Source organism: Silurus aristotelis, assembly GCF_946808225.1.
Source record: "Silurus aristotelis genome assembly, chromosome: 5".
Taxonomy (NCBI): Eukaryota; Metazoa; Chordata; class Actinopteri; order Siluriformes; family Siluridae; genus Silurus; species Silurus aristotelis.
The window spans coordinates 20,194,969-20,214,238 of NC_139578.1; the positions used below are offsets into that span (position 1 = coordinate 20,194,969).

At 40.7% G+C, this 19,270-nt stretch overlaps 1 protein-coding gene across 4 annotated transcripts in view; it reads left to right on the forward strand.

Annotated features, from left to right (window-relative positions):
* Positions 1–19,270, forward strand: part of lrch4 (leucine-rich repeats and calponin homology (CH) domain containing 4) — a 33,678-nt gene that overhangs the window by 2,833 nt on the left and 11,575 nt on the right. For all 4 annotated transcript variants that reach the window (XR_014533634.1, XM_083541272.1, XM_083541270.1 and 1 more), the window contains exons 2-6: positions 14,422–14,566; positions 17,217–17,346; positions 17,990–18,095; positions 18,322–18,568; positions 19,114–19,210. Coding sequence is in view for 3 of the 4 variants with exons in the window: in XM_083541272.1 (XP_083397398.1) it covers positions 14,422–14,566; positions 17,217–17,346; positions 17,990–18,095; positions 18,322–18,568; positions 19,114–19,210 (725 nt within the window). In the remaining variant the exon portion in view is untranslated. The remainder of the gene's footprint in view (positions 1–14,421; positions 14,567–17,216; positions 17,347–17,989; positions 18,096–18,321; positions 18,569–19,113; positions 19,211–19,270) is intronic.

The window sequence follows — 19,270 nt, forward strand, 5'->3', positions numbered from 1 at the left end:
GTCCAGTAGAGTGTAGCCTTGGTGGAGGGTTTGTAATTCCAGTCCTCAAGGTCCATATTTTTTGCTCTCGCAGATCTCTAGGCAGCTGAACTGCGCAATAACGGCCACTGTTTCAGCTGTGTTGGGAGTTAGGAGAGAGCAATAATATGGATTATCTATGGCGTTTGTAAAGACTGGGCTGGAAAACATTAGAAAATAAAAAGCATGTCTAACCTGGCTTTGTGTGCTCAGCTTTTCCTTAGAGACTTATGATTGAGTCCTGTACACCTGGTGAAAGACTGGCCACTGAGTTCAGGTTAATAGACTCTGTGACAATTGAGAGCCTTGTGCAGAAAGACTGACGCCTGCAGGCCCACGTGTCTCGCAGCATATGGGTGCAGAGAAGATGGGGCCCTGTTTTTGTTCTTTGACCGAACATGTATACACGCACATGTGAGCACACACCACTCCCCTCCTCTCTCTCTCTCTCTCTCTCTCTCTCTCTCTCTCTCTCTCTCTCTCTCTCTCTCTCTCTCTCTCTCTCTCTCTCTCTCTCTCATATGGACTAGCTTCCCCCCAGGAAGGTCAGAGGTTGCATGTATGTGTATGCGTGTCCTTTTCTGTAGAACAAAGCTTGGGTTCATAAGATTCAAACTCTCTAAAGACCCCTGCAGTCTCCGACCAAGACCTGACTGCTATTGGGCATTAATAATAAAGCCACTGTTGATTTTTGCTTGCAGCAGCAATACATGACCATCCTAGATGGAGGATTAGACAGAAGCAAAGCCACTGGGTGTGTGTGTGTGTGTGTGTGTGTGTGTGTGTGTGTGTGTGTGTGTTTGTGTGTGTGTGTGTGTGTGTGAGTGTGAGTGTGTGTGTGTGTCTGAGGTCAATAAACATTGGTGCCTGTCTGGATCTACTACACAGGCCACGCCTGCACCACGAGCGCACACCCCAACAGAGTGTCTCGTTCACAAGAAGCATATGAAAAAGAGAGAGAATGTGTGTGAGCTGTAGCTGAAGTTTAGCAGCAGATGACTGAGGGGGAGAAGGTTTAGATATGGTGGGTTGTAATGAAATTAACTGGTGGGCTGCTACCATTGTTATGCTCCCCTCTCTACCCCCCACCTCAGCTAGAGTCTTTCGGGTCTCTCTTTCTCGCTGGACCCCACAAGACCCTCTCATGTATCGACTGTGTTTTGTTTCTTTTCATTTTTCGGTCATTATTACAGTGTGTTGCTCTGTGCTCTAGTGAATGTGTTTCCCCCTTTAGCACCTTGAAGGGTCTTGCTTAAGGACCAGATGATGATGATAGATCATTGCCTAGTATCTTTTCAGGTGTAAGGCTTTACTCGTCACATGTACTTGCAATATGAAATTCTTCCTTTGCGTATCTCAGCTAAGTCAGAAAGCTGGTGTCCAGAGTGCAGAGTCAGCCATGATACAGTGCCCCTGGAGCAGAAGGGGGTAAGGGCCTTGCTTGAGGGGCCCAACAGTGGCAGCTTGGCAATGCTGGGGCTTGAACTCCTGACCTTCTGCTCTGTAACCCAGTGCCTTGATCATCGATCCTTAATTGTTACAGATTATTAAATCATTTTATTATCATCTGTATAAATGATGTATTATTTATATATTATAAATTGCTTGTAAGTGACGTGTCTGCAAATGTCTGCATATCATTAGCAACCTTTCATCATGTCCACACCCCTTGCAACTATGTTCTGAATTTTTGTTGCATACAAAAAAAGAGCAGTTAATATCATGAATAATGTTACTTATATAATACTGTCATTCAGTAAGCTGCTCAGTGTCGTGGTGGATTCGGAGCATCTACAAGAAACCCTTGGCACGAGGCATATATCCAACACACTCACACGTTTACACAACTCGTTCACACCTGCGGTCTATTGAACTGAGACTAAAAGCCATTAGAGCAGATTAATAGGGGCTTCTTTAAGCATGTTCCTGAGAGGTTGGAGGAAACCAGAGAACCTAAAGGGGAAACCCTCTTTACACAGGGATATTTCACACTGACAGTAACAGAAGCTCAGACTGAAATCGCAGAACCGAGAACCCTGGAGCTGTGAGGCTGGAAAAAAACACATGCTGTAACCCTGTGCTGCACTAAAAGCTCTCAAACAAAAATTGGATAGTAAAAGTTTTAAGAAAGTTGGAATCCTGGATTCGAATGGATCTCAGTGGAGTTTCTTTTACTGTAGTCCACATCAAGAAAGCACAAGAAGGATGCATGGGATCACACATTTTACACACGCTCTTTTGACAAGGATAATTAAATAGCATTTTAAAAGAATTGTTTTTTAGGGAAAAGGCAAAATCGAGCCAAGCACACAGCAGTGACCTATACCCTCAGTCTACAGTTTTCAGATTAGTTCGTCTTTGTTGTGGCGGTCTTCATAACGTGGGCACGCCAGAACTTCCTGCTGTTAAAAAAAAAAGGCGGCCTTTTCCATTTTTATACCCTTTTAACTTTCAAGCACACAGACCTTGAGCATTCATTTCTCATTTGAAATGTCAAACGTCTTGTACATTAAAGGCCAAGGCCTTTTCAATGTTAGTGGAGAGGGAACGTGGTTATCTGCTGCTGCCATGCCATGTTCATAGCATGACATTTTATGGGCAGTGAATACACACCCTGGTCTTTTGAAAAGCTACTGACCACAGCTGTTTGACCCAAAATGCTCAGAGGGCCAAATTCAGACAAACACACAATTCACCATCTCACATAAATAATATATTTAAAGTAGTATCCAATATTCATTATTAAATGGTTGCTACACTGGTATAACAGCTTGGATGTACACCCTGCACTATGCATTATGCTAGTCTGGCCTACTTCTATCTCATATGCACACTCACTCATTCTGGAATGTGTATCTGCACCTCATGTGATCATGTGGCAGCAGCACAACGTCATACAGGTCAAGAGCTTCAGTTTTCATAGCAAACATCAGAATAAAGAAAATGTGATCTGTGACATGGATGGTGGTGCATTGCGGATTCATTAGAGAATTTGGGGTCAGTTTATTCAGAGTGGCAGCTCTACAGGCCCGAAAACAACCTTGGTGATGAGAAAGGTCAGAGCAAAAAGACCAGACAGATTTGGGTGAACAGAAAGGATACGGTAATACCAGTGGTATGCAGATTAAACACTAATCAACCCTAATAAAGTGGTCAGTGTATGTAGCTTTTGAGTAGGTCATGCTGTAGGTGTTTTGTTTTTGTTGTCACTTTTATACACTTTGTGTATAACTGGATTGGAATAATGTGTCTATGTGTTGAAAGAGGGAATTTATTGGACCTGTCAGCCTCCTTCTTGCTTAATCCCAGAACTAGACTTGATTCATTGTTTTTTTTTTTCTTCACTGCTTGAATACAGAATCATGTTCTTCTTTTGAGAATGAAGAGGTGCTTTGAAACAAACAAAAAAAAAATCCTTCATGATGTAGTTTTCAGCCTACTCTGACTCCAGTGTGTGCAGGGTTGTTGTTCCTGCAGCGTCTTACAGTGTGTGTTCCTTAAACATGCATGTTAAACTCTAGCACACATATCTGGTCTCAGCTGTCTGATTGTGCACCAGCTGCGAGTGAGTTTATAGAGGTGTATGCGTTTGAAGCGCAGAGTTGTGCAGTGCTGCTTCCCCTCACAGTTGCATTTCCTTTTGCACTGCTACCGGATGTGGGCTCTCCCTCTTCTGCTTTTTTTTTTTTTTTTTTTGCTACATAGTCATAGTCTCTTCTAACTCGTTTTTAATTTCTTCTCTCTTAAAGTATAACAGATGGTTTGCAGAATATGTTCCAGTTTCAGAGTTAAATCTGGCTGTAAAATCTGAATAATGCTGATCGAGTAGTCCGTGACATACGGCATCATCGAGTATCTATTTATTAATTTTTTTTTTTTTAGAAATCATACACATTCTTCAACTCCGGGAGTTCAGTTCCATTTCTTTTGGAATCGTTATTACTAGTTAGTACTAGTAATATACTTCCCTTTATTCTCTGTAGTAATGTAATCCAAGTACCTACATTACTGTTCATTCTGTTCTGTTTGTACCTTTTTAAAAGAAAAAAAAAAAACCCCATCATGTCATAATATATCATGTATAATTATTGGTCTTTTGTGCAGGAGAGATATGACAAGTTTGCTCCACACTCGATCTTGCTGGGTTTTTCACAGTCATTATTTCCACATGCTGTGTGTTCCTTATTCTGAGCAGTCAGTCATGTGTGCAAGCCAATACATGTAGGTCTGCCTGGTTTAAAAAGCACTCTAGCATCAGCTCAATTGTATTATAGTACATCAGGGTAAGTGTCTTACCACTTTCACCAACATGAAGCATAGTGACCGTGCATACCAAATGAAAGCAGGTACAAAGTGAATCGTTTTCCCCCCTTTCTTTCTCCGGTTAATAAATAGCCCAGACATGTGATCAGCATGTTCAGGGTTCCCTAATGGTTCCTGAAGGACATAAGTATAGTAAAATATTATGTAATGGTCCCAATCAAGTCTCTTAACTACATGTTAAGTGGTCGACTATTGGATAAAAAAAAAATCCAAATGCCAGGTGGTACTTCCTCTCCAAAAAGTGAAGAATTTTCAGTTCCTTCAGAAGCTGATACTCTACCGGTACTGGAAGCTCAGTTATTTATTTACTACTGCAGGTTGTTTCCATGGTGATACAGGGGTAAACCCGGAGTTCGTTTTTCACAGATTCTTTCGATATTTATCACACAGTTATAGGATAGGATGTCTTCGGATGCGGTGTGCGTTTGAATTTTCCATTCACTCGATCGAGAAGATCAATTTGTACCGCTATTAGAGCTCTGACCTCACCCCTGTTGAACACCTTTGAGATAAATGTGAACGTTGACTGTACCTCAGGTGTGCTCACCCCACATCAGTACCTGACATTACTAATGCCCTTTTGGCTGGGTCTCCTCTCTAAAATTTAGTGAAACATCTTTGCAGAAGAGTAGATGTTATTATAACAGGAAATGGGAACTAAATGTGGAATGGGACGTTCAACAAGCAAAAACAAATCTTATAGTCGTGTCCACAAACTTTTATCTATACAGTGTACTAATGCAGGATTGTTGCACCATGCAGTATAATTATTTACCGTACATTGGTATGAGAGATCCATCAGATGTATAATTGTAAAGAGGCTCATGCTTAGGCAGGAGATAATGGCCCCGTGCTGTGCGTTACTGGAAATTAGGGTGGGTCAATTCATTTATTGATCACTGGCCTTAATGTTTCTGGGATTCTAATGGATGCATATTGTTGGGTAGTGAGGTACTTAAAAAAAAAAAAAATTTGTATGTTCCTTTTCCATTTGTTTGATTTACAAGACACATGGTGATATAAGGGGTGCGAGCGATTTATAAGAAAAGTCGTTATCTCTTTTTATTAAAACGCCCATTGTGTAGATCATGTGTGTCAACAACCTAAAGTTACCTCTGTACCTTTCTAACATATTACTCCTGGAAATATCGCAGTGTGAACACGTTTGCAAGTCCCTGATTTAAGTCTGACTATAGCATCATATCTGCAGTTTGTGATTTGGCAGAACTACTTCCCATTCTCGAGGAGTTAACACTAGCTAGCTTCTGCCTTGCTATTCTGTCTGCTAATTGTATAGCGAATAATAGTAGGATTAACATTCTCTTTTGAGCATTTTTTTTTTTTGAGCATTTTTCATTTATACTTCAGTTAGAGTTCATTTTTGTACCGCTGGTACAGATGGAGGGGTGTGGTCGCATCCACTCAGTTGTGAGCTGACCATCTAATCAGAATAGACCTCATTTACATGTAGGAGTCTTAAAGACACTATAAAAGGGTCAGGCTGATTAATTCTGAGGGATAAATTCAGAATTTTTTTAACTATTAAGTAGGAAAACAAGGTACCATTGTAATATACAGTGTGTAGTGAACGATTCTCACGGCTCGCCTCTGTCCTAATTGTGTTTGTGTAGCGTTCCTTAAATCCAGCAACACCTTTAGAGTCTTTTAGAGTAACAGCAGCGTTAGCAGCATTAGAGGGTGAATATTCCTGTTTCCTGATGGCTGTGAATAATAAATGCTGGCCTGCTCTCTTATGTAACCAAAAGCCCTTTCTTCTCTCGCTGCCTAGACTCTGGTGTGCCCAGATGGTGCACTTAGCACCTCCCATTAGACATAAGAGAAGCTACAGGGCATGCTGGATAGGGGTGGGTGTGTGTGGGGATGTGTGCATGATGTGTGTGTGGATTGATATAGGGCCACACCAGACCTTTGGCATAAATGATCTCTGACAGTGTTACAGCAGTGAAAGTTGCTCGGTTACCGTGTTTTCTTTTTTTTTCTTTTCCCCCACAGTGCCAGTGCTGCATTGTTTTGGTATTAAACACTACAACCGGTTTCCAAGTTTCATATCAGCACTTAATTAAAACATGGTGAGCACTGGATCCTGTTTTTATGACTGGAATGTTGAGCTGTGATGTGGCTTTCATGCTCATGAAACTTGTTCCTGAAACCCATCTGTTTCTCATTAATGGCAGGTAAAATTATTCAGCCCAAAATAGCAACTTTTCTACCTTTATCACTGAAGGGAAACTTTTTTTCTAGATACCCATGAAATAATCAGGCAGGCTGTAGATTACGGTGGAGGGGGACAGGATCTGTTTCGTTGCAGTTCATTGTTTTGATGCTGGTGATTCGGTCGTCATGGTTACAGGACGCGTCATCCAACCACATGCGCACTCGCATGCGATTAAATCTGCGTAGCCTCTTTTCTTTTTTTTTTTTTATATGGAAGTGACCTGAATGAGAGTCATACTGAGAGATGGAGGTATTTTTTAGCTCTGAATGATGATTTTACTCCATTTTTTTAAAACATTTTTGGACAAATATATCAAACGAACGCTAAATTGAAAATGCTGCTTTACAATATATTATTATGTACCGACTGAATTTTTTTGCACAAATCAGACAATAATCTGTTAAAGGAAGAGAAAATTCATCTTTATGAATGAATAACACGTAATACTTTGTGACTATTTGTAGTAACCTTTGATGATATGAAACTTCTATTCAGGTTATTTCCATTATTACGTACATTACAGCAGCCTCTTTTTTTAGTTTCTGTTATTAGCTTCAATTGTTTTTCTCTCTCTTGAAGCTAATAAAAAAAAAAAAAAACCCACAGTATGTCATGTTCATAAGATACTGTCATAAAGTCTTTCCTGTGATAAAAACAACAGAACAGAATGTTACAGCTCTGACACCGGAGACTCCTTCCATAAATATTCAATTAAATTCTTACAAAAAGCTTCAGCATTTCAGCGATCAAACTTTTAGCCCAGGATTATATACATGTCTCTGTGAATTAGTTGTTACTATAGAAATTGCTTTATTAGAATAAGCACATTAATATAAACCTACAATTTCATCAGATTTACAGTCGACACTACTGTCGCAGCAGCACTTTCCGACCAATCAGATCAGAGAATTAGACTACACATTGATGTACAGTACACTGAGGCTCACGAGAGACGACTCGCTCTGGATGAACCTGTTCTTTCTTTGCTTCTGTGTTTGCAGTAATGCTTTCAGTTGACTCCAGTTCTCTTGCCAGGCTTGGCTCAAGCAAAAGCACAATGAGTCCTAGAACTGGTTTGTTGATCCTGGGCCAAAGTTTAGCAGGCGAGTTTAGACCAATCACACCAGTTATGCCATGGCTCGTGTCGTACTAATCCATTAGCTATGATTTACAAGCCTTTGAGTGTACGTGCAGGTGTTGTACATGTAGTGTTCATGCTCTGCTCTCTAACTCGGTTTTTGCATGCCATCTGGAAGACTTTGCATAGGCAGAGACCGGATGTGATGGGATGCATAATCGGGAACTCGTCAGGAAAAAAAAGACGTGTTTTAATTGAGTATCTGATATGAAAGGGGGACCTCTTAAACATTTACATGATCTCTTTGACATTTAAGACAAGGGATACACTGTAGTCTGAGTGCTGGAGTACTGTATATATACACACACACACACACACGCGCACAAAAGCACACTTATTGTAGGGCCTCTGTTCATTGAGTGTCTGGGGGTTGTGCAGGATGCTGCCTTATGGTGCTTGCTGCAGGACTTCTCAGCTGGCACGCAACGTCATGAAGCGCACACATTTCTGCAGGACAGGCTGGTGCTGCTAACAGCAGCGTTTCAGACACATGGCACTGGACACTCCCAGACATGAATTAGGGCTCCTGGGAAATTTATTTTGGTGATCCATAGAAAGACAAAAACCCACAGATGTGACTAGGCTTCTCTTAAGTGAATGTGAACGTAAGGCCTGTTATGAATGTGTATAGATGTTTGCAAACGGTCGCATTGTTGTCATCTAACCAGTTCGTATTGTGAGAAACGTCTTTTTTCTTCTCTCTTTCAAATGTATTTATAAAGAAGACACCGCACTATACAACCAAATAGCCTCCTAGATCATGGGGAAGTGCTAACTCTGTGGACAAGATGGTGGATATGATGGATAGAAGTTGTGAGTTCATATCCCAACTTGGCTTTTAACCAAGGCCCTTAACATAAATGTGATAATTGTGCAATAAGTTGCTTAGTTTAATGGTGTCATGCCAAAAATGAACTTTATTTGCAGAAGTCAATAAATACCATTATACCGCAACACTATTAGATACTCCATTTTGATTGGTCAGGAGGTGTTATTGATATTTTCTATATGACTCAGCACCACCCAGTCACTGGGACATCACTTGTATAGCAGATGCTCCATGTTAATGGGTTAAAATGTTATTGTGGGGACAAATTATATGACATATTTTAAAAGGAGTCTCCAGTGTCTGTTTTTTTAACAAGTCTTCCTATTCGGCAAAGTCTTCAGGACAGATATAAAACTTTCACTAAATTGTTTGCGGGTGTTCGAAAACCTTAAACGTAACTATAAATGGGAAAAAATGTATAACTCTCTTCTTTATTCAATAGAAAAAGTTTACATTGCCAGCATTTTTTGTAGGAAGAATAAAACACTTCTGGACGTCCTGTTATTGTAAAATAACCATTGAGAAGCATCACGCAACCGCGTCGCTTCACTGTGTGTTATTTCTTACTTAATTTACAGCAGTTTAAAAGTAAGTGATGATGAAGCCATGCCACGGTTTGCTTTATTGTCGTTTTCCCTATTTTAAAGGCATGTGTGAGTTTACTTGACCTTTTAACCCTATTGGAGAAAACGATGAACTGAAGCAGGACTGAGCAGAATGCTGAGGATGCTTTTGTATAAACATTACTGTAAGTCCTGCCTGCTTCTCAGAAGAGTTAAGCATCTTTTTCATTAGGACTTCAGGGCCTCAGTGATGTACTAGCAGTCCAGTCGAGTCATGCTGACCCACATTTTTGTTCTTTCACTCCTTTTGTCTTTCTCCTTTTCTTCTTTCCTCTCTCATTTCGGAGCCCTTTTTCATGCCGTCTCTCTGGCATTGTCTCGGTCCTGTTACTCATTGACTCCCGTCGTCTCCCTGCCCCTCCCCTCACTCTTTAAACCAGTGACTGTGCATGACGCATCACAGCGGTGAATCTGGCCTGCACACACAAACACATACACACAGTGTCAGATTGCATGATTGCATCTCTCTGGATGCAGGTGGGAGAATAAATGTAGTGCATTAAACTTTGGCTTTAAATTTAAACACACAGACACACATACACACACACCAGACTGACTGACTAAGGCAAGGAGGGTGGAATCAGAGCTGTGTGTGTGTGTGTGTGTGTGTGTGTGTGTGTGTGTGTGTGTGTGTGTGTGTGTGTGTGTGTGTGTGTGTGTGTGTGTGTGTGTGTGTGTGTGTGTGTGTGTGTGTGTGTGTGTGTGTGTGTGTGTGATGATTGGGTTTGGTCATATGCGATTAGTATCCAAGCACAGGCACTCCCAGGTGTGTGTCAGTGCCTATTTATGGGCATGTGGGAGTTGTTTATCCTACTTGTTAATCAGCTCTAACTAATCTTACAGAGAAGTGTGTGCGTGCATATATATATATATATATATATATTACACAGTACAGACCAAAAGTTTGGACACACCTTCTCATTCAAAGAGTTTTCTTTATTTTCATGACTATGAAAATTGTAGATTCACACAAAACTATGGCATCAAAACTATGAATTAACACATGTGGAATTATATATGCTTCCCGTGGGCTCACCATCTGCAGGAGGGACCGTAAGGGACGGCGCTGTGAGGATTGGGCATCAGTCGAAGGCGGGGGCCTGCTTAGACTGCTGCCCCCGCGACCCGAATTACGGATAAGCGGGAGAAAATGAATGAATGAATGAATGAATTATATATGGAATTATATACATAACAAAAAAGTGTGAAACAACTAAAAAATTTCATATTCTAGGTTCTTTAAAGTAGCCACCTTTTGCTTAGATTACTGCTTTGCACACTCTTGGCATTCTCTTGATGCCTACTTTGAAGAACCTACAATATGACATATTTTCAGTTCACTTTTTTGTTATGTATATAATTCCACATGTGTTAATTCATAGTTTCGATGCCTTCAGTGTGAATCTACAATTTTCATAGTCATGAAAATAAAGAAAACTCTTTGAATGAGAAGGTGTGTCCAAACTTTTGGTGTGTACTGTGTGTATTTTATATATATATATATGTATGTATGTGTGTGTATGAGTTTGTGGGTGCGTGTGTGTGCGCGTGCGCGTGTGCGTGTGCGTGTGTGTGTGTGTGTGTGTGTGTGTGACAGGTGGTCCACTGCCCACTCTCTTTGTGTTTCTCTCTTTTCTCTTGCATTTTCTCACATTAACAAAACCTTTCTCTCTTTTAATCTCTTTTTCCCCTCTTTCTCTCTCCTCTCTCCGTATCATGTGTATGAAGTATTGCATTTTGTTAGTTACTTCTCTCCAGTGTAATCTAAGACAGCCTTGCATCTGCTGTGTGTATGTCTCAACTAACGCACACCCAAATCTACACACACACACACACACACACACACACACAAACACACACACACACACACACACACTGAAAAAACTCCCAGGCTTGAGACGATGTTAAAATAGAAGTGGCGTAGTGGTGTATGGGAGCTTTACCAAAATTAGCATTCTTCAGTCAGATTTCAGGAGAAGCTTTGCAGCACGGTGACTTCATGTGTGAGGTTTTCACACCCTTCTCCACTGAACAGGCTGACGTCCATTTACATTCAAAATAAGAGCAAAAGAATAGAATGTGGTCATGTAGGATGTTTTACATGTCTCATTTACATCTTTTCCCGTTCAGTTTACTTCTTAATTTTGGCACTTTCTGTTAGGCTACTTATAAAAAAAAGTATTGGGTTGGGACAGAAAATAATATAATAAATAAACCCTTTCTGAACCCACCCACTTTTTCAGTATTCTTTTTCAGTATTCATTACTGTCCGATGTGTTCATACTTGAGTAATTCAAGCTCAATGGTTTTTAGATTAGATTAAATTAGATTTAAAAACGATTATAGAAGATCTGCCGTAGCTACTTTTAACATTTCACTTGTTTTTTAGAAGTTTATTTACACAGATGTTTCAATGATGTAATCTAGGCATGTTCAGTTCTGTGAACAGCGAGTGTCCTGCTCAGGGTGGATTGAGCCCTGATTGGTTGCTGGAGTAACAAGTCTTGTAGGAGACTCAATATTTAAACAGTCATTTAACATTAAAATGTGACAGTTCTGAGACTGCGAGAGAAAGACTCCTTTATTTGAGATGTAAATTTACTGGATTATCTACAGTACCGATTCCTCGACCACCTGCTCCCCGTCCCGACCTTCAGCGTTAATCTGATACTGAGGCTCTTGTCTTTTTAAAGCGAGACTCTGGTTCACACTAAGCAATATAACCAAGAGTAACAGAGACAAAAGATGCAGATGTGCTTTATTTGCCAAACAAATGGAGCACGTTTTGGACCGGGAATAGACGAGGAAGTTGTAGCAGATAACATATAGCGCCAGTTTGACTGCCAATAATTAGAGTGTTTCTCTGATGTGCTACTTCATGAAAATAAACTAAACAAAACAAAACGCAACAACAACTAACATTTGAGTGTGTGTGTGTGTGTGTGCAAGTTACCAAACTGATGTCATGTTCCAGTGAACACAATCTGTCAGTGTTTTCAAGCTCAAAACTGTTCATATTTACATTTTACCCACTTTATAGTATGTTCTATGTACTAATCTTTTCAGTCTTCAGTAACTACTAAGCCATGGCTGTTTTTGGGTGCACTGGTAACAGCTGATATAGACTGAATAAGTGAAAATATAACTTTGATTTTGGAGTTAATCACTTCGTTCTCCAATCTCTCTTGTGATTGCTGGATTTTTGCTCTCATACCTTCTCTGTGAGCCAGGCACATCGGTGCTTTTCTCTTTTTCTCCCTTGTTTGGCCGTTATGGGTATAAGCAAAAAGAGGCTGATGGGAAACGAGTGTTACTGCTGGGAATTCAATCTCTTGTGGGATAGGGAGTGTGTGTGTGAGTGTGTGTGTGTGTGAGTGTGTGTGTGTGTGTGTGGAGAGGGAAACACTTCCTTGCCAAATGCAATGGCTGAACAAAGCCCATGGAGCATGGGGTGAGAATCTGACGAGAGCAAGGATGCATGCGCGCGCACACACACACACACACACACACACACACACACACACACACACTTCATTGTTCTGTTGTCTCTATCCATTTTTTTTAAAAGTGTCTGTCATTGTAGAATAAAGACACATAGCCAAGATAGTGATAGTGAGCTGTTACTCTGCTTTGCATCTCTCTCTCTCTCTCTCTCTCTCTCTCTCTCTCTCTCTCTCTCTCTCTCTCTCTCTCTCTCTCTCTCTCTCTCTCTTCTCTCTCTCTCTCTCTCTCTCTCACATTCTCACACACACACACACACACACACACACACACACACACACACACACACACACACGCGCGCGTTCTTGGGCGGTCTCAGCGACAACAGCAAAGAAGTTTCAATAGATCGGTTTTTAGTAAAAGTTTAAAAGAAAAGAGATTCGAGTGAGTCAGAAACTGAAAGTGATTAAAAAAAACTTAAGTGAAGATAGTGAAAGGCTTCCCGACATCATAATGGAAGGGGATTTCCCTCCTTCCCAGCAGTAACCCGTATCCTCCACTCCGCCTCGTCTCCCTCACACCAGCACCGACTCTGCATATATAAAATGCATTTAATATATATGTAAAAAGTGTGTGTGTGTCTGTGTGTGTCTGTGTGTGTCTGTGTGTGTCTGTGTGTGTCTGTGTGTGTCTGTGTGTGTCTGTGTGTGTCTGTGTGTGTGTGTGAGCGCGCGCGCGCAAGCACAAAACACAGTGTCCTGGTTTTGCTCGGGTTCTGTAATTAACATCCTCTTTTCTCTATAAATATATTATAAAATGTGTCCAGAGCCACAGATAGGGAAAAAAAAAGTGTGTGTGTGTGGGAGTGAGACTTTGGGAATCTGGGACTGGAGACACAGTAGGCCGTGTGAATGAGTGTCTTAAAGGAAATGGAGTGTCAGAAACAAGGAGAGGCCAAATGGCTTCTTTGTTTTATTGAAAATAAAATATGGAAAAGGCGGCTACAGTGGTGTACTTTGTATTCTTCATCATCATCATCATCATCATCATTATTATTATTATTAAGACAGTTGGACCAATTTGTCAGATATTCAGACTTTGCTTTGTAAAAATATGAAATGATAGTAGAAGAAGAACATTGAATTAGTCTTTAAATTAACACACAGAGTATAATATGTTAAGCTAAATGTGTTCCTTGGATAGTTTTCTTGGATTCCACTCATGGTGGTGGTGTACTCAGTGTCCCCACAACAAGAATTAAAACTCAAAAATGTCCCTTTGACCATATTTTGGTTTGGAAATGCATTGCATGACTACAGTGTCTTCTGAGTGCTTAAATGTGGAACATGACTCATGATCGACGTACAGCAGACTGTGCACTGCTGTAGAAATGACCGACATTTGGAGCTGCTAGATCTGAATGCAGCACAGTCTGGCGACTTCTGGCCAGCATTTAAACCCTCATCTCAAACAGGAGAGTAGCATTCAGTCCGGTTCTTCTTGCAGGTGTAAAAAGTGACCAGTATAGCAAACGAGAGATGGCAATCTTTGAATTTGTTCCTGAAGTTGTTCTGTGTGTGTTTGCCTTATGGAAGTAGCTGTTGGAATGTCAGTGTTTTGACTGTAGGTTGTTTGTCCCAGTGCTTAAAGCCGTCCGATATGTTACATTTGTCTCATTTATAGCTTTTTACATGTAATTATTTATTGTAATTGATCCTGCAGCAGCAAACATTTTAACCGTGTCTTAGTGTACATGCTAATGCGTGATCCGTTTACCGGTTTTGTTAATCGTCTTTGTGTTTGTGTTTCTCAGACTTGTCCAAGAATCGGCTGTGTGAGGTGCCAGAGGAGTTGTGCCAGTTCATCTCTTTGGAGACACTCAGCATCTATCACAACTGTGTGCGCTCAGTTCCCTCTGCCCTCTGCCACCTACAGGCTCTCACCTACCTCAACCTCAGGTACACACACGCACAACCACGCACAAACTGCTGAAACCAATCTGCAAGGTCTTACTCATATGAAATTCCCTGTTTACACAATTGCATAATTTGTCCATAAAGTACACATAAGGGAATTATTTTTAATTGCACAGATAGGTCAGGTTCCGTTTTGAGTCCGTTTCCTCTCAAAGGTTCTTCCCCATATCACCTCATTAAGTTTATGCTTGCCACCACTGCCTCAGGCACCTGTGAGCTCGAGTATGCAGAAGAAAGCAGTGCTTTCCTCTGATTGTGTTACACTGCCCTGTGACACCGCATGAGCAGCAGTTTAAAACGATCCAACTGAGTTAATGTATTGCAGAGGAAGAACATTAAGGTCTACAAAGTGGCAAATGAATGTAGTATGGGTGTAATAAAGTGATCCAGGATATACTAAGTAATGAACATTTAAATAGTAAAATTTGGAGCGGTGACATCACAATTTCAGGAAGCTTCACACCACATCTTTGTGCTCAGGATTTACCGCTTTTGGAAAAGCTACTGGAGAGTCCCTACTGAACGACACCATATCAATCATTAAGTGTTTATTTTTAGTAGCGTGTACACCATATAAGTCTGGGCATGAGAATTGATAACGTGTTAGAGCAAGCAAGGTTTTAAATGTGATCAGCTTTAGAGACGAAAAAAAGTACCAAAGTTCTTAACATTTTTATCGTACGTGAATGTAAAATGTCTTGTATTTTGAAAGTATTGGTTTTATTGATTTATTTTATGCCAAAATGTGGCATAAGAGAATTTCTCATTTTTAAACAAACAGGCTTGCTCTCTGATTATAACTTTAAAGTTCGTCATTATAGAAATAACAGTATATACAGTGAGGAAAATAAGTATTTGAACACCCTACTATTTTGCAAGTTCTCCCACTTAGAAATCATGGAGGGGTCTAAAATTGTCATCGTAGGTGCATGTCCACTGTGAGAGACATAATCTAAAAAAAAATCCAGAAATCACAATATATGATTTTTTAACTATTTATTTGTATGATACAGCTGCGAATAAGTATTTGAACACCTGAGAAAGTCAATGTTAATATTTGGTACAGTAGCCTTTGTTTGCAATTACAGAGGTCAAACATTTCCTGTAGTTTTTTACCAGGTTTACAAACACTGCAGGAGGGATTTTGGCCCACTCCTCCACACAGATATTCTCTAGATCAGTCAGGTTTCTGGCCTGACACTGGGAAACACGGACTTTAAGCTCCCTCCAAAGATTCTCTATTGGGTTTAGGTCTGGAGACTGGCTAGGCCACGCCAGAACCTTGATATGCTTCTTACAGAGCCACTCCTTGGTTATCCTGGCTGTGTGCTTCAGGTCATTGTCATGTTGGAAGACCCAGCCTCGACCCATCTTCAATGCTCTAACTGAGGAAAGGAGGTTGTTCCCCAAAATCTCGCAATACATGGCCCCTGTCCTTCTTTCCATAATACAGTGCATTCGCCCTGTCCCATGTGCAGAAATACACCCCCAAAGCATAATGCTACCACCCCCATGCTTCACAGTAGGGATGGTGTTCTTGGGATGGTACTCATCATTTTTCTTCCTTCAAACATGTTTAGTGGAATTATGACCCGAAAGTTCTATTTTGGTCTCATCTGACCACATGACTTTCTCCCATGACTCCTCTGGATCATCCAAATGGTCATTGGCAAACTTAAGACGTGCCTGTACATGTGCTGGTTTAAGCAGGGGAACCTTCCGTGCCATGCATGATTTCAAACCATGACGTCTTAGTGTATTACCAACAGTAACCTTGGAAACGGTGGTCCCAGCTCTTTTCAGGCCGTTGACCAGCTCCTCCTGTGTAGTTCTGGGCTGATTTCTCATCTTCCTTAGGATCATTGAGACCCCACGAGGTGAGATCTTGCATGAAGCCCCAGTCCGAGGGAGATTGACAGTCATGTTTAGCTTCTTCCATTTTTTAATGATTGCTTCAACAGTGGACCTTTTTTCACCAAGCTGCTTGGCAATTTCCCCGTAGCCCTTTCCAGCCTTGTGGAGGTGTACAATTTTGTCTCTAGTGTCTTTGGACAGCTCTTTGGTCTTGGCCATGTTAGTAGTTGGATTCTTACTGATTGTATGGGGTGGACAGGTGTCTTTATGCAGCTAACGACCTCAAACAGGTGCATCTAATTTAGGATAATAAATGTAGTGGAGGTGGACATTTTAAAGGCAGACTAACAGGTCTTTGAGGGTCAGAATTCTAGCTGATAGACAGGTGTTCAAATACTTATTTGCAGCTGTATCATACAAATAAATAGTTTAAAAATCATATATTGTGATTTCTGGATTTTTTTTTTAGATTATGTCTCTCACAGTGGACATGCACCTACGATGAAAATTTCAGACTCCTCCATGATTTCTAAGTGGGAGAACTTGCAAAATAGCAGGGTGTTCAAATACTTATTTTCCTCACTGTATGTCTGGTTAGCTTCATTTATTACTTATGTAATATATCCATTTGAGTAGTTTTTAGTGAATGTAATTCTCACCAATCATGCATATTAGTTGGTAGAATATGCACGTAGAGTTTGAACAGCGCTAACGATGACGAGCGTAAACAGTTGCTGAAAATACAACAAACCTAATTGTTTATTTATTGTTATTACAGTCGGAATCAACTGTCCAGTTTGCCCACGTCAGTATGTGAGCTCCCTCTGTTGCGGGTGCTCAACATCAGCAACAACAAACTACCAGTCCTCCCTGTTTCCATACACAGACTCGTACAACTCCGGCAACTGGTAAGTAAAACATCTCACCACCTTCAGCTTTCTCATTCTTCTTTCTGCTTTGGTACCAGCAACTAATAGTAATCAGGCGTGAGGCTAGCTGCAGTGCATTATGTAGATTGGGGAATTGATAACATTCTTATAATTAAGTTGGTTTTTTTAACTAACACAGATTATTTTAATATCAATTGTTTGAAACCTCTCATTGGTGGACCTTTTATCTGAAGGTTTGGTCTAATATAATAAGCTGCTAGCTAGTGGAAAAATGTATTCACTTTGCAAGCTCAGTAAGGTCTGTGGTTGAAGTAGCTGGTTAGTGGGCTTTTTTTTTTCCCTCCTCCCACAATGAATTACTGTGGATTCCTACTTTGTGCAGCTCAGTATCATGTCTTAGAGTAGATTTATGCCCTTATTGCTAGAAACAATTTGCGCAGCATGTTTCTTAGCACATGTTGTACTTAATGATGTAATAATCATGGTTCCATTTGCCGTTCTATTGTTTGTTTAATTTTTATAAATAAATATATATATTTTTTTATATACATTGGAGAAATGATGTATCTCTATGGCTCTAGGCTTTCTAAATATGTCCTGTATGTACAGTATATGTGTTGCTGTGAGGACGTACAGACAGTGTCTCTGATTTTCTTTGCAGGATGTGAGCTGTAATGAGCTGCAGTGTTTGCCGGTGGAACTGGGTCAGCTGGAGGGTTTACGGGATCTGAACTTGAGAAGAAATCAGCTCACGACCCTGCCAGAGGGTTAGTTCTTCTCTCTTTCTCTCTCAAACACACATGCACACACTATCCCGTCTCTATCCAAAAAAAGTTATATAACATTTCTAAAAATGTCTTTGTTTACGCCTGTGCCTCAGAGATAAAATTGCTTGGAAATGTAGTGATTAGTATAAAATCCAACCTTTAATTGAAGTTGGAATCAAACACTTAATATTTTGTATGATGTATTCATTTGCACTCCGCTACACAGAATTGGCTGAGCTGCCACTAGTCCGTCTGGATGTCTCCTGCAACAGAATTTCCCACGTTCCCGTGTGCTATCGGCACTTGCGGCATCTGCAGCACATCTCGCTGGACAACAACCCACTGCAGATGCCCCCAGCGCAGATCTGCTCCAAAGGGAAGTTCCACATTTTCAAGTACCTTAACATGGAAGCATGCAAGAGAAGCCAGGACCAACTGGAGAGAGCTCTGCGGCCCAGTGGCTTCAGCAGCTGGTGAGGCCAAGATGAAGGGAGGAGTGTGTGTGTGTGTGTGTGTGTGTGTGTGTGTGTGTGTGTGTGTGTGTGTGTGTGTGTGTGTGTGTGTGTGTGTGTGTGTGTGTGTGTGTGTGTGTGTGTGTGTGTGTGTGTGTGTGTGTGTGGTGGGGGGGAATTATTGATGGTTTATGATTATTATTGATGGTGGCAATTTTTTTTGCTCTAATTTTAATGCTCGAAAAATGGTTTGCATTGTTTTGTGATCATTGAGAGTACCGGGTACTGAAATGTTATTAGCATATTTTAATAGAATTGTGCATTTCTCACAAATTGAATTACTAGAGTGAAATTAGTGTCAATCAAATTAAACATTTTAGTGCTCTGGGGGGTTTATTCGATAATGAAATGGGTGAGTGAACTCACTCTCTCTCTCTCTTTCTCTTTCTCTCTCTCTCTCTCTCTCTCTCTCTCTCTCTCTCTCTCTCTCTCTCTCTCTCTCTCTTGTTCTCTTATTCCTTTCTCTCTTTCTGTTTTTCTTTCTTCTTTTTTTTTGTCTAATGCAGTCTTTCAGATCAGGAGCTGTTCCCTGGTCAGTATGGTGGTCTGGACTCTGGCTTCAACAGTGTGGACAGTGGAAGCAAGAGATGGTCTGGAAATGAGGTAAAAAGAAGGAAATGAAACCAATTCACCGAATTTCATCTGCGTGCAAATCTGTTCTTC